A 15689-nucleotide genomic window follows, 5' to 3' on the forward strand; every position below is an offset into this window, starting at 1 on the left:
TAGTAAGTTACATCTTGAAAACAATTTCTGGTGAATAGAAGGGAGACTCATCACTATCCTTTAAAGGAAATTCTTTCACATTCTTCAAAAGACTTTTGAAAAAGAGAATTCAATTTGGCCTAATGGGTATTTTGCATATTAAAAAGGAAGCTTACAATTCTTTAGTTGTTTTTTTTTTTTTTGAATTTAGAAAGAAAATATAAAATTGCATTTCAAAAAATAAAGATCTGTCCTGTGACTTTCACATTTATATTGCTTATTGGAATTAAACAAAATATCCACATTAGATTTATACCGTCTCTGTCTGTGAAATTGCTACTGCTCACAGATAAATCATCAGGAGTAGTGATGCCATTGGTACCAGAATTTCCAATTTTCTTTTGTGGTAAGTGTTCAAAACTCATATTGCTATTTTTTTGCGAGTCTTTAGTCAAGTTCAGGAAGACCTAGAAAGAGAAGCCAGATCACATGATTAACATTAAAAACTGTACATCTTTTCCAGTTTCTAAGATCAAGTTTGATTTTGAATCTTTACCACATTTATTGAGACAAACATTTCCTGTCTGATTTTAAGTGACAATGTTTATATGTCAAAGATGTGTCTTCTCTCACTGGAGAACACGTTTATTCTCAAAAGTCCATCCTATGTAAGAATGGCATTGAGATCATTTTCAGATTTTCTGATTGCATGAAATATTTATTTAAAAATATTTCTCTTCTCTTTTTAAAGTGGCACGCAGTTTTTTTTAAGGGTGCAGCAAGTGAAATCAGCATTAAGAGAAAAAAAAGAACTTTCTGGGTGTACCTCTTCCACAGTGGTATCTGAGATGCCGTAGCAACCGATGTTGAGGTCACTCATCCCATCGTCCAGAGCTCTTAGAAGCGACAGGTAGGCTCCAGAGACTTTGGTGCTAAATGGAGGAAGCACGTAAACGAGCTCTCCCCCGATGTCCTCCTTGAGATAGGCTTCGGGGAGGTGTGATTGGATCATGGCTGTCACCACCATCGTGTCGCATGCAGTATTTGCATTTAGAGTTGGACTCTGGAGACAAAAGCAGAAGTTAAACAATCCCATCTCTTTATACCGTGGTATCCAAGGGCCCTCGTCAGAGAGTGGTGAGTTCTTTTGGGCCACACTGGACTTGGGTCGGGTCACACCTCACTCCTCCAGTGGCTCCCCACCGTTCTGGGGTCCTCATAGTGGTCTCCAAGTCACTGGGCTACTGGCCCCATTCTCCCACCCCACTCTGACCCTTCCTTATCCCTTACCAACCTCCCTGTCACTGACCTCTTTTCTGTTGCTAGAGCACTCCAAGCTCGGGCACATTCTCGGGGACTTTGCATTTGCCCTCCCTTTCTCCCCAGCTATCCACTCGGCCACTCTATCAGCAGCTCCAAGTCCAGGCTCAACTGTTAGCTTCTCAGAGGTGCCTTCCCTGATCACTCTATTTACAATTGCACCGCCCAGCATACCTCATCCCCCTCTTCTGCTTTATTTCTACCCATAGCACTTACTACCTGCTAATATCCTAAACAAATTACTTATTGATTTTATCGTCTGAATTTCTGACTCTCCATGAGAATATAAACCCCATGAGGGCAGGGATTTTAATATCATCAATTCACTGCTGTATCACCAAAGCCTAGAAGAGTGCTAAGATGTAGTAAGACAAAATAAGCACCTAATAAATAAATTTTTATGAAATGATGAAATGAAATCATGAATATAACAAACTACTTTTTACATTTTAGAAGTCACAGTAGGATCATCAGACATAAAATAAATGGTAGGAGTCACAACCTGCCTAGTAGCATATAAATCTTGCACAGTATTGTTAAATCATATGCTATTTCAGGTGATACAGGGATCCTCAGTCAGCATTATTATCATTCAAAAGATGTAAAGTCATTGTTATCATGTCTGTATCACAGTTTTTATACCATCACTTGATGAGTGTTGATCAGAAAGCGAACACATGGTTTCACGTTCTCTTCATTTGCTTTTGATAAAGAAGAAAATCTAATTTTTAGCCTTATTGGCTGAAATGTTAGAAGATTAAGAGGCTAGTCTTCCATCAGTGACCTTAGGATGCAGATCATTTCTTTATCTAGCACAGTGGTTCTCAAAGTGCAAGCCCCAGGTCAGCAGCAACAGCACCACCTGGGAACCTATCAGAAATGTAAATTCTCAAGCCCCATCCCAGACTCCTATCATCAGGAACCCTGGAGCTGGGGTCCAGAAATTTGGGTTTTAACCAAGACCTCCAGGTGTTCTGATGCTCGCTCAAGTTTGCGCATTAATGAATTTTAATGAATGATTATTATTAATGAATGAACTTCTGCCTCTGTTTCATACAAAAAAATAATTTAAGACCCCATAATGAGGCATATTTTCTCTCTTCCATACCTTCTTCTTGGTGAGCGTGAGGTGATACCCATCCCCAAACGCCTCCTTGAGGTAAAACGGGGACCCACAGCACCGGAGCCCACCCTGCTCCAAGAAGGCAATGCGGTCACTCAGCACCTCCGCCTCGTCCAAGTGGTGTGTGGACAGAATGATTGTTCTGGCTTGAAAATACAGATGAAAACAACAGAGAATGGAATATGAAGATACAGTTCCCGAGATACATAGTTAGCAAGAGTAAATCCTGTGACACAAGAAGAGAAGAGTCATGTTTTACGAGCTGATTGGAAAACTAATTGACCAGGAGGAACATCCAAAAATGATCAAAGAGAAACCCAGCAAGGGTGTCCCTAAATATTGGGAGGCGTTTTTCATGTGCATTGGCAGCAAATAAGCATTTTTTATGCTGTGTGACTACCTGTCCATCATTTGTAGTGTGGATATTAGTGATTCTTCCCCATCCATAAGGGTTGTGCCTCCTTGGCTTCATTTTCCACCTTCCCCTTTTTTTTTCACTATGAAAAAGCAGTAATTTTTAAAGACTTTTTGAATATTCCTCTCTGATTAATCCACTCCACTCTGATTGCTTCTTTGCTTCACATCCTGTCAGCACTTATTTAGTCTGTTTTCAGTTTATTTTCATTTGTGTATGTTTGGTATCTCTAATTAGATTCTAAGCTCCTCTAGGCAGAATTTGGAGCTACCATGGCTTTCACATGCTCTCAAAAAGGCCAGTTAAGTGTTCAACTCACAGTGAGTACCAGATAGACATTAACAAATTGACCCAGAAATTTAGCTGGGAGACGGGAGGATCTGGGAAGGGGAAGAGACAATCTTAGGCATTTAAAGAATATCATAACAAAAAAGTCTTCAGACTTGCTTTTGTGGAGTCCAGAGGACAAAATTACAACTGCTGGGTAGAGAAGTTACAAAGAAGCCCTCATACCAGTTTTGTTCTTGCATATAACATCCCATATACTTCGGCGAGAACATGGGTCAACTCCAGTGGATGGCTCATCCAAAATCACCACCCTCGATCCACCGATGAGAGCTATGGATATGGATAGCTTCCTCTTCATTCCTCCCGACAGTGTTCCAACTCTCTTATGACGATGGCTGTACAGTCCAGTATCTTTCAAAGTCCTTCAAAAATAATATACAGTTGTTACTTTTTATGGCTAGAATATTTAAATTTTGGGAAAATACCCTAAGCGATAGGTATTCACTAAGCAACTATTATGCACTCAGCAAGGTATGATGAATGATGAACTATTGAGGATTAATAAAAGTACAGTTTTCTATCATTTACCATCCAGTTGGAGGCACACAATTAATACTTAGAAAACAACATATGGAATTATATGATTAGATATAGTTCATTATTTTATTCATTCATTTGACAGATAATTATAGATTGCCTACCTACTTTGTGTTGGACCTGTTCTAGGTGTGGGGAAAAAGCAGTGAGCAGATAAAGTTCCCACCCTAAAGGAGCATATGCTCTAATATGTGTATGGATGGGGAGGGATGCAGGGAAAATTCAGCCAATAATATATCCCCAAATAAATTTATAATATGCCAAGTGGTGATAAGTGCAATAAAAAATAAATGAAGCAGGGTTCGTGAGATAAGGAGTGCCTGGAGCATGTTATTTGAAGATCCATTTTATACGTGGTGGTCATCGCAGAGCAAGCACTTGCACAGCAATCAGGAACATGGAGGAGCAGGCTGAGTGGCTCTCTGGGGAAGGGCACTGTAAGCAGAGGGAACAATAAGTGAAAAGTCCTAAGGCTGGAGCAGGCCTAGCATAGTCAAGGAACAGCAACTAGGCCAGTGTGCTTAGCAAGGAGAGAATGAAAGGGAGAGTGGAAGGAAATGAGCTCAGAAGTGTAACTGGGTGCAGGGCTTGTTGGGCTTTGTCGGCCTGGATAAGAAAGGACATTACTGAGTTTTATACTGAGTTTGTAGGAAGTCATTGGAGGGTTTTGACCCCATGACTGACGTGGTCTGACCTGCAGTTTCAAAGATTCACCCTGGCTGCTCTAGGAAGAATTGACTATGAGGGAAGAGAAGAAGCTGGGAGTCCAATTAAGACTTGACCTAGTGTAGTGTAGTGTAGTGTAGTAGCCATGGAGATTAGAAGCAGAGGATTTAGGGAAGAGATAAAGAGAGCTAAATAATTCCAGTATGAGAACTGGCTGGTAAGGATGACATTAAAAGTATACAATATCAAAGAGGTAGAAAAACTAAAAAGCAATTGTTTTGTGAGAAAATATTTCCTATTGGTATTGTTATCATAGCTTGACCAATCAAGCCGTAGGTCTCTGAGAGTTCCTACCTTTTAACTTCCTCGTGCAGCTGCTTTCTAGTCCAGTGAGGAACTTTGATGGAGCCATATAAGAGAAGATGCTCCTTAGTGGTGAGGTAACTGAACAAGACATCGTGCTGCATGCAGACCCCCATGCTCTTCCGAATAGTGTTTAGGTCTGTTTTGATATCTTTTCCATAAACAAAGATGGTACCTGCTGAGGTCCCAAACAGCCCAGTTAACATTGAGCTGGAAACAAAAGAAAGATAAATTAGATATGAACTGAGCATTTAAGCTAGATTTTAGGACTAAATATACCTCAGATATTAGCAAAAAAATGTTACAGTGTATCAACTCAAGCAAGGTCAAGCTATGAAATGAAATGGTATTAAATGGGAATTAAAAATAAAAAGTACTTTTATGCTCTTAATAATTTAGGTGTTACATAAACACTACATGCTGACGGTGGTGGTGGTTGTGCAAATAATGACAGAAATGATTGGGCTTTTTAATTGAAAGTACACTCTCTCCTTGGGCAATTTCATGCACTTCTCTGGCATTGAATAATATCTATTGGCTGATTCATCCCTAATTTATATCTCTAGCACAGACTTCATCACTCAGTTCTAGGCTTGCTCTATACATCCAACAGACAACTCCACTTCTCTAGATGTCTTACAGGGTCCTCAAATTCAAAATGTTTAAAGCTGAACTCACATTCATTGCCCTCAAATCCACACCCTTAAATATATGATAAATCCAGAAGTCATGTTTGCACTCTCCTCCTATCTTAATCTTCTGACTCCACCCACATCTCTCCATTTTCACAGTCACCACTATGGTCCAAGCCACCATCACCACTTGCCTAGCCCACTACTGTAGGTTCTTAACTCTACTTCCCACGTGCTCTACGTTCATCTCCCATCCCGTTCCCACACTGTGGCCAGGGTGATCTCACCCAGATAATTCAGAGTCATTTTTCAGATGCTTAGAAACTGGGCACATGTTAAATCGCTTTTCACTACAAGGTAAGCTCCACGAGGTCAGGGAGAGGATCTATTTCCTCACCATTCTATCTCAGTACCTAACTCAGTGCCTCAAACATAGTAGACCTTCAATAAATACTCCTGAATTATACAGAGAATCAATGCAACATGCAATTCCTCCCATAAAATACATTGAAATACAAATAATACACTTCATTCTTTATATTGAAGGTTTATATTCAGAATGATAAAACAGGGCTTTCTCATCTAAAATTGCAGCCTCTTCAGAAGCCTTCTCTATGCCTTTTCTTTTCTTCATTGGCATCTCTTTGCTTATTTGAAATCTTGCCTTTTAAACCATGTGTTATCACTAAAAAGCCAACTCTAAACTAAACAAAAAAAAATGGTCATGTATATGAGAGCGGTTACATGTTCACTCATTTCATAACCTTTTCTCCTTTTATTTACAAAAGAAAATTTTAATTTGAATATGCCTTGGCAGTCACCGAGCTTACTCATGATGGTACTAAATAGGATATGTAGCAACTGACACTTTTTCTCAAATAAGAGCAAGAGCACCAATAACATTTTAGAGGGGACTCAGCAGCTAAGCTGATGTGGAGCAAAGGAAAAGAATTTTTTTAAAAAATTGAAAAGAATGTCAATTTAAAAACATTTGAATATCTTCTCCATTCTGATGCAGGAAAATGCTAGTTATGTGAAGAGGGAGAAAGAACAACCTATGCATCTTTTTGTGCCTTTTTGTTCTATATTTGATGGCTGCAGATTCTTTTGTTTCCTTATAATTCAAGGCATGGAAAGTATCCGGGGCTAAATGTGTTTACACCCAGGCATGCAAACTCAAATTTATATATGGGCCAGCATGGAAAGGCAAATAAATGAAACAAGCTGGGTATATGAGGCAATACAGACTGGTGGGGAGTGGGGATAAATCAGAATTGTCTCTATCTAGGAAAGTGAACTCAACATTGCCTGGATTTCCTATTACCTAAAAGATGCCAAGAATATTTATTTTTATTAGGAAAGTCCCCATTTTAAAATATTGGCACTGAATTAAAGTTTCTCAGAAGTACCGGATAGGCCAACACGGACAAAATAAAACAGATCTGATGGGCCCTTGGAGCCTTTAAGCTCACAGGCTGAAACTTCAGTTTAAGACTGCATTCTATAGAATATAAGTCAAGCCGTCTTACTCCATCCAGGAGATGTATCAACTTTAGTTTTATAAAAGAGGTGGGGAAATATTAAGTAATATGCTTCTATGAACATAAATGTCGAAAAGTAACATACATGGTAGTAGTTTTCCCGGCTCCATTGGGCCCCAGCAATGAAGTAATATGCCCTTCATAAAAGTTCAGATTGAGGTTATCAACAGCAATTTTTGAGCCATAGATCTTTGTAACCCCATGCAGGGCAACCCCAACTGTGAGATCTTTAGGTTCAGGCTCAATGTTGGAGGGAAACATGCAGTCAGGGCCTGGAGAGAAATCAAGAGACCAGCTGTCAGCTCACAAATAATAAAATGCAGCTAATGTTATGCTTTTCCTTAATTAAAAATCGGAGACTATAACAATACAACCCTCTAAGTAAAAACTTTCCAGCAATAAATGATCTATCACAGTCTTCATTTCCCTCTTATTGGTTAAAGAATAAATGAGAGTGGATAACTGCATTCTCTCAAGTTTATATCACCCATCTCTGTCTGAAAAGGTAGCCCCAGAAATACAATATCACAATTATGAGCTCTTTATTCACCAAGACTCAAATATTCAAATACAAGTCTAAGGCTTGGTCCTCCTACTGGACACAATAATACCAATTTATGGAATAAATATCTACAAGGTGTGATTTTAAAGTGAAGAGCCTAGCTCTGATCTGTGGTTTATAAAATCCAGGTCATTAATTACTATCTACATCTCCTTCAGGCAAAACTAAAGTACTAAAGAACCACTTATATGGGTCATCCTTACCTAATAAAGATAACACTACTCAACTAATGTCAGTAAGACATGGGCTTTGAATTTGTTTTTCCAGTACTGGTGATGGGTTATGTTAAATTATCCATACTTGTTACTTGGTTACTCCTTATGACTGATGACAGATGGCTGGAGTTAGGGGTGCAGACTGTGGCCAAGGAACAAAATATTTCGCTGTATGAATCTAACTGGACCACAAAGGGATCTGCAATCTTGGCCTAATTAGCACCATATGCTAACCAACTGAGCTAATGAGCCCAGAAAAAGTCACAATTTAATCCCCATAAGAGTCCAAACACATATGTGTAGACATATCCATACATGACTAAAAGGCTGACAATTTTGCCATTTAGAAAATCATAATTAAAACCACTAGTCAAGTAATTTTTATATCACTTCTCTCACAATAATGCATGTTGTTGACCTACTTGTCTTAATGGCAGATGGGTTGGTGTTCTGCATCATGATATTTGTAAACATAAGGCCATTGCTTTTTTCATGCTTCACCTCTATACATCCAAATTGCTCCTTCCAATAGGAAGGGAGGATTGGAAAATACCATGGAGACCCCACACCATATGTCCCTATAATAAAAATGTATTAAGAAAGTGATTATTAATTTATTGTCAACATTAAGCATAAGAATCTAAACAACAAAATATTATATATGGTTTAGGAAAAGTATTTTCTCTTTTTTATGATACTCATATAAAACTAAAGAGTAGTCTCAGTTTCTAAGATCAAGTTAAAAAGGTAACCTTTCATTTATTATTTTTTAACAGCTTTATGGAGGTATAATTATATACCATAAAATTTACCAATTGTAAGTGCACAGTTAGATGATTTTTAGTAAATTTATAAAGCTGTGCAACCATCACTGCAATCCAATTTTAGAACATTTCTGCAATCCCACAAAGTTCTCTCATGCCCAACTGCAGATAACCCCTACTCCTACCCCAAGCCCCAGGCCATCACTGATCTGCTTTCTACCTCTCTATATAATTCTTTTCTAGAAAGTTCATACAAAGGAATCATATTATTTTTTCTAATTTTTTTTACAGCATCAGAAAAATATACACACAGAAATAAGGCTTAATGGGAAAAACACCTAAGCATGTTAATAGGGATCCGGCAAGTTTTCCTTAGAATTAGGAGATGTGGTTTTTTGCCTTAGAGCATCCTGTACTCCCATTTGGAAAGACTGTATTTCTTGACACTATTCCATGTTTCTTAATTCACTCTATCTTTTAAAGGAATATCAGAGAGGGACTTACCTCATCCTGGAATGTTTTGGTTAGCTTTGGAATTTGAATACTTCTTTTGGAGATTATATATGGCAAATCAAATATTAGAAAATATACATTCACCAGTTTATTATGATTACAACCGTAAGAAGCAGCTATCTACAAGAAGCATGTTCATACCTGGGAACACATTCCTGACATACCAGGCTATAAGGAAGTAAATGAAAGAGTCAGCTAGGATTAGACAGCACAGCCAGCCAAATGAGGTGGTGTCATCTTGAACTGGGGAACTGTACATATTTTCCCACTGAAGACCTAAAAAGTGAACACAGATATGTGCGATATGTGTTCTTCTGTGAGACACAACAAGATCGTGAAAGTTGAAAATCTAGTTTTGAAGAAAGGAAACCTACCGATGCCCTGCTCCTCATATCGTGCAATGTATTGGCTTGCATAACTGAATGCTGTTGGGGACAGGAGGCTCTGTGAAAATAATAAATGGCAATGATATTTCTCGTAAAGTTCATACCTTTTGTCCAGAGGCATCTCAAAATACTTAAAACTCTGGACACTCTACAGTTAAAATTAGCAGTCGCTACATGTATTTAAAACTACAGTAGTCCCTTACCAAGCAAACTGTAACTCTGAAAGAAGAGGAGAGGGAAGAGAGGTGAAAACTGCCGAACATAGAAGTGTGATATTTATAGCTTTAAAAATACTTGTCAAACCTTCAAAATATAGATCTAAACTTACTAAATACTACTCAGCAATTTATAAAATGTGTCTAAACTAAAATTTAAATGAAAACTTTAGGGGCTAGAGGACAGTTTAACTTCATAAATTTATTTCAGGCAATAGAGGCATTCTGAATGAAAATATTTTAGAAAGCAATTGATTGCATCTCAACATTTACAATTGCAACAAATTATAAATTTACATTTTATTTAAATCTAATGTAGTCAATGCTAGATAAAAGCTCCTTATTGCTTTCCATTTCCATTAACAGAAAAGTTATAATGATTCAGCCAATGATGAGATATACGTTCCAAATTTTGTAGCCAGTAATCTTAATGTTTTCATTAAATTCTTAAATTAATTTGGTATTTCAGTGAAAAGGCAGAAAGGAATTCAAACATTGATTACATACTATCAGTGCATTTGTCTTTATGCCTGTCAGTTAAATTGTATATCAGAAAAACCATGAGAATCATTCATATACGAGAATAGTTCCAGGTATAGAGTCTCTAAGATGTCTAAGAAATTGGAACAGAAAGAAGTCAGAATTCTGGATAATCTCTAAACCAGATCTATTGCATCTAAACTGTTTTTTCTTCAGAAACCATTTCTTAACATCATCACATATTATTACAGTATTGGAAACCATGAGGAAAAGATTTCCTTTTCCTAGTCTAATGTTTATATGGTAAACAACATACTATCAATAAACTATCATTTGTAGGGTTAAGCTTATTTTGCTGTTACTGAATTTTTAAGTTTAGATTTATGACCTTTCAGTGTTAATATCTAGAAACCAAAAAGGGTCCATTCATCTCACATACTGGCCATTCCAATAGTTAACTCACCATAAATACTTTCACTAAATAGCTCAACTCATTCTCAACTGTAATCAGAACAATAAATGGGAAAAAGGCGATGATGTAGATGAGGCTTCCAATCAGAGCTGCAATGTTGGTGCTGTTGAAGAAGACACTGATAAGGTAGCTCATGGAAATAACTGAGAAGCTGTAGTCTGAGAAATACAGGAACAAAATGAACCCATTTGTCTTGGGAAGAATATTGCCAAACTTGAGAATAATGATGAGGATGATGATGGTGACCAATAAAAACCCAATACTCTCAATGAGCCAGGCAAAAAAGTGGCTGCAGGAGTTCACGCCCATCATCTTCATGTACTGTAAGAAGGAAAAAAATGGTTAGCTGATATACCCCCAAATAACCATTATTCCTGTGCCATGCCCAAATGACCATGAGCATCTTCATATATATGGAACTAGGCATTTTAATGATTCATGTGAATCAAGTATTTGCCCATGCTAGCTAAGTGAAATTAATGTGACCATTATACCAGTCCATCTTAGAATGTATGCTCCCAGAAAGCCCCAGTATCACGAATGATTTGGATGGTGAAGTTCTTTTCTTAATTACAATTTCATTTTATGTAACTAACTGATGATTCCAGATTAAACTAGTTTAGAACAGATAATCAAATTTATGCTATCCACTGCAGAATTTTACAACATGAATTTGACACTTGTGCAGGCATGAATATTTCAAGCTGATGAAAAACTGTGGTTTATTTCAAGTTCAATGTAAAGACTGAGATAATAAAACTCAATAATTCATTTCACTAAGCATTAAGGAACAACAAAATCAGTATTGATGTTCTTGAGAGAAATAGAACAGGCCTGATTCTTAAGAATTTAAGGCATGAAGACTTCAAAGGGAAACCTGCCTTTAGCCACAACTTCCCCATCCTGAAAATTCACTAGCAGTCTAGTTCAAGTTTGTCATCTTGTTCCCCCCAAAAACATTGGTACAACCATAATGAATTCATGTATCTGAGACACTCAACACTTCTCTTTCAACTGCCGTTCTTTGATACCTCAGAATATCCCCAGATGTCAAGGCATTCCACCAAGGTAGAAAAGCATGTCAGCATGATCTGTTTTTGCATTAACTCCAAAATATCTAAAGTGCCTTAGACCTCCATTGTCTTATAAATGGTGACATGTGGTACTTTGTGGAAACCTGGAAATCCTGGTTTCTAGATTTAAAATCTTGATTAATGTTAAGCTTCTGAATCTAATAAAAAGAAGAATCCACCCAAAAATAAAGAACAAAAGAAATACTTCACTAACAGGTTTATAATCCAATATTTTTTTGTAAAATCAAGGATTTTCAATCCCCGCCCCCCTTCTCTTAGACCTAACATGTCTAGAAAACAAAACAAAAACAAAAAAATAGGTAACACATTGGGTCTTTTGCTCCATAAACACAATACTGAATTTTTACTTTCTGCCTTTGCAACTTACATTTTGATAACTCTGCTGGCCCTGTTGTTACCATGGAAACAGCTACCTGACTGCCAACACTCTAAGCAGCGGGCCTTAAGCTAATCACCATTGAGAAAAAGCCTGTGACTTTTCCTCTTAACTTTGCCCTCTTCCTCACCCTTTTCTCTCCCCACTGCTTCTCTCCTCCCAGGCCCTGTTACTCTTTGCAGTAAGACTCAACTCATGTTTCCACAGGAATGGAAATATGGGTGAAAGCAAAAAGTCAGCATGGAGCCAAGGTTCAATATGGAAAGTTTACTCCAATTGTTACACATGTTACCACTGAAATCAAAATTACAATTTGGTATAAAAAAAAGACCTCACAGACCTTGGTCCAGAAATTCTTTCCCTGTACCCCACCCTATTTGGGAAACTTACTGTGTCATGTTTTATGATTGCATTTCAGAGAAAGCCACTTATTCAAATATGATTACGATTTGGAATCTCTTTTTTTTTGCATTTACTACTATTTGGATTTTGGATTTTTTTATTGCATTTATGCCTACTTGAAACAGAACTAAATGGAGAATCACTGAATCCATGTCATACTCAAAAGATGATATTCGTCACCAAATTTCAATAGGTCACCTACAAAAAAATATCCCCCCCCCTCCAACAGCAATATATGTCAGCAGTAGACAATGTCAATATATTTCTCAACATGGATATAAAATATCTAGGGCACTGTCAGGGTTATGAAATACTGCCTTCATGCATATAAACATGTTTTTCCTCCCTGGCAATTGATATTTGTGGTATAAAACATTTGTATATCTAGGATATTCTGTATTCACAGACTTGTTAAAAGATAATTTGGCAAACCAGAAGACCAGAACTAAAGGTGCTTGTCACTGAAATTTTGAAATTTTGGAGACCCAAATCAGATTCCTATTTCCAAGAGTTGATAAAAGTAGGAGACTGACTTTATTGAAACAGACCAAGTTAGGTGTTTCTGAAGCATTCACTATTTAACACCCTGACATGACATTTCAGTGTTAAACTTCAGGATTCTATTTCAGGAGGAGAACGGATGCTTTTTATAAAGAGAAGGAACAACAAAAGTTCATAAGGCATCCATAAATTATCCAGACTCATTGCCAATTTTGCTGTAATAAACAAAACCAAACTTGCTGATGAAAGATGGCCCAGAGGGAATGCCTGGCTACACTTTCTTGCATGTCGTTAGTTCCTCCTCAGAGTGGCAGATGTGAGATGCCAGCTTTGTAACGAAAGAATCACTTTTCTCAAGACTCCCAAATTGCCAGAACAATTCATCAATATCTGATAATTTGTTGTTCAGGAATATCTCTCTGCACAGCAGACAATGTCTCTCCCCAGTTTATGGGCAGAAAATAATGAGAAGAAAGAGATTCTATAAGATTTTGGACAAACTTGTTGCTAAAGTCAAGAGAAATTTATGCACAGGGGATTGCATTAATGCTTTCAAGAAAGAAGTTATAAATACTCATATGTTTACTTGACAGCAGTGTCTTTATTCTACTCTACAACTATGTCAAGTACTAATTCACAAGAAATAGTAAAATTTTCTGCCTCAGTTTTTAAAAATGCTCCAAAGAGTAGATTTTTATATTATTCTTGTTTAGTAAGAAACAAAGGATGTTGTGATTATTACTTGGAATAGTCCAAATTCTCATTAGTGGAATGGATAGCGTATGTCAGGAAAGCATAAAAAAGAGCCTAATGCAAAGCACCAAGGTACGAAAATTCCTTACATGCTTTTTGGAAACATCCCTGAAGCCCACAGATATTTTAGGTTACCTATCTGATCTGAAAGAGAACAACTCCAAAGTTCTATCTCTAGCTGAATGTAAACACTGGAAACCCCATGAATGACCTATATTAAATCCAGTAAATGAAACATATTCATAAATCAAGAAAATTATGGGAAAAAATATGCTATTATGTGGGCTATAAAATCAGCTTTTGTGTAGTTTAAATATTCTAATTTTTAAAAGCAGGGAATAAGGATCAAAACCCAATTGAAGGCGTTTCTGAAATAGTTTTCAAAGCTATAGGCTTAAATTAATACATAGAATTGGTGAAAATTAATATTTATGCTAATTCCTTTAACAAGGTAAAGGAATTCACTTGAGTCATACCACAGCCAGGTCAAAGATTAATGGCTTCATTTTTGCCCAGATTTGAGAACAATTACAGAAGGATAAAGTAGAATACTGGTTTTCTTTAACTCTTTGGTTTAATTTAAATGAGAAAGGAGGGTGGAAATGAGCAGTTTTAGATCTAAACTAAATATAAAAGACAGTATTTAAAAATATAAAAATATAAAAGATGGTACTCTGAGTTTTATAACCTAAGCAATTGTCCATCATCACCTCCAAAGGCCTTAGAAGTCTATGCTATTAGAATAGGATTACAAAAGGGAAGGTAGCTATGGTATGGAAAAGGATTGGCTGGAAGTCAAAATACTTGCGTTCTAGCCCCAGCTCTACTACTAATCAGCGCCGTAATCTTCATCAAGTCACATCACACTTTCTGGGCTGAGTTCCTCATCTTTACAAAGGAATAGATTAAATTAGAACTGTGGGCAATGGAGGAAGACTGAGCAGGAGATGTTGGAACATTCCACTCATTCACACCCGAGTTCCAACAAAGATATTATATTCCACTGAATTTAGGACATTGCTGATTTTAAGATGTGGCATTATTTTACACGCAAATAAGAAATAAAAATCACTTCCAAATAATATTATGATGCCCCATCAATTGCAAAATGCATCCGGATTTCAGAGGGCTTCAAATTTGAAAAAATTCCATATCTTAAAAAGGAAAAACCATGGATAATTGAGAGTCTTCTTTATGCCCAGCAAAGAGAGAGCTATGTTGTGGGAATATAACATTAAATGAAGGCTAGATAATACGGCTCAGAGAGTTTAAAGGATTGGGCTGAACTGCACACAGCTGGGAGAACTGGAAGTCTCAGAGCGTGATACTCTGATTCCAAGTTCAGTGTTCTTTTACTCTATGACTTTGGCCCCAGGATGAGGTGGTTCAATTTTGAAAGTAGATGCTTGCAAAATGCAGACACAGAGCTACCAGATAGAAACTACTTCACCATTAACAATATGTCTTTTGTGTCTTTAGTTGAAAAAGAAATCTACTTTTTGCTTTGATCTTTTTGTAACATCCATAGATTCATTCAGGCAGCATCATCTTCAAACACAACATTATTCAGTGTATATACATACATCACACTTTCTGGGCTGAGTTCCTCATCTTTATAAAGGAGTAGATTCAATTAGAATATATACATATGTATGTATATACACACATATTTACTGTTTGTTTTATTACAAGTCATATTTTTAAGGTAGATATTTCTTTTGAAGTAGAAAAGAACTCAGTTTCTATCACAGTTCTCTTTTTTAAAGTTTTCTTTTAATCTGTGAAGATTCACTTCTGAATACCAGGAACCTGAAAGAGAAATATAAGGTAGGAACTTCCAACCAAATTCCTGGCCCAGGGCATGGATTCAAGTTTCTAAATTGGAATCAGGAAATCATTGCACACAGCCTCTGAATATAATAAGGTACGAAGTAGTTGATGAGGCATTAACCAAATTATAGCTGAAATATAAAACTGAAATTGCAGCTGTGAGATTCAGCCAGAATTCAAATTTAAAAGGAAAGCAGTGTAG

At 36.9% G+C, this 15689-nt stretch overlaps 1 protein-coding gene across 1 annotated transcript in view; it reads right to left on the minus strand.

Moving 5' to 3' along the window:
- The window catches only part of ABCA12 (ATP binding cassette subfamily A member 12), a 176230-nt gene that overhangs the window by 33508 nt on the left and 127033 nt on the right, over positions 1–15689 (minus strand). Inside the window, exons 24-33 of the mRNA XM_037849707.1 lie at positions 10523–10852; positions 9353–9422; positions 9120–9254; positions 8124–8279; positions 7010–7196; positions 4743–4961; positions 3351–3547; positions 2408–2568; positions 806–1042; positions 296–446 (exon numbers count right to left, since the gene is read on the minus strand). Coding sequence (XP_037705635.1) covers positions 296–446; positions 806–1042; positions 2408–2568; positions 3351–3547; positions 4743–4961; positions 7010–7196; positions 8124–8279; positions 9120–9254; positions 9353–9422; positions 10523–10852 — 1843 coding nt within the window. The remainder of the gene's footprint in view (positions 1–295; positions 447–805; positions 1043–2407; positions 2569–3350; positions 3548–4742; positions 4962–7009; positions 7197–8123; positions 8280–9119; positions 9255–9352; positions 9423–10522; positions 10853–15689) is intronic.

The sequence above is a fragment of the Choloepus didactylus genome, chromosome 9, assembly GCF_015220235.1.
Source record: "Choloepus didactylus isolate mChoDid1 chromosome 9, mChoDid1.pri, whole genome shotgun sequence".
Taxonomy (NCBI): Eukaryota; Metazoa; Chordata; class Mammalia; order Pilosa; family Megalonychidae; genus Choloepus; species Choloepus didactylus.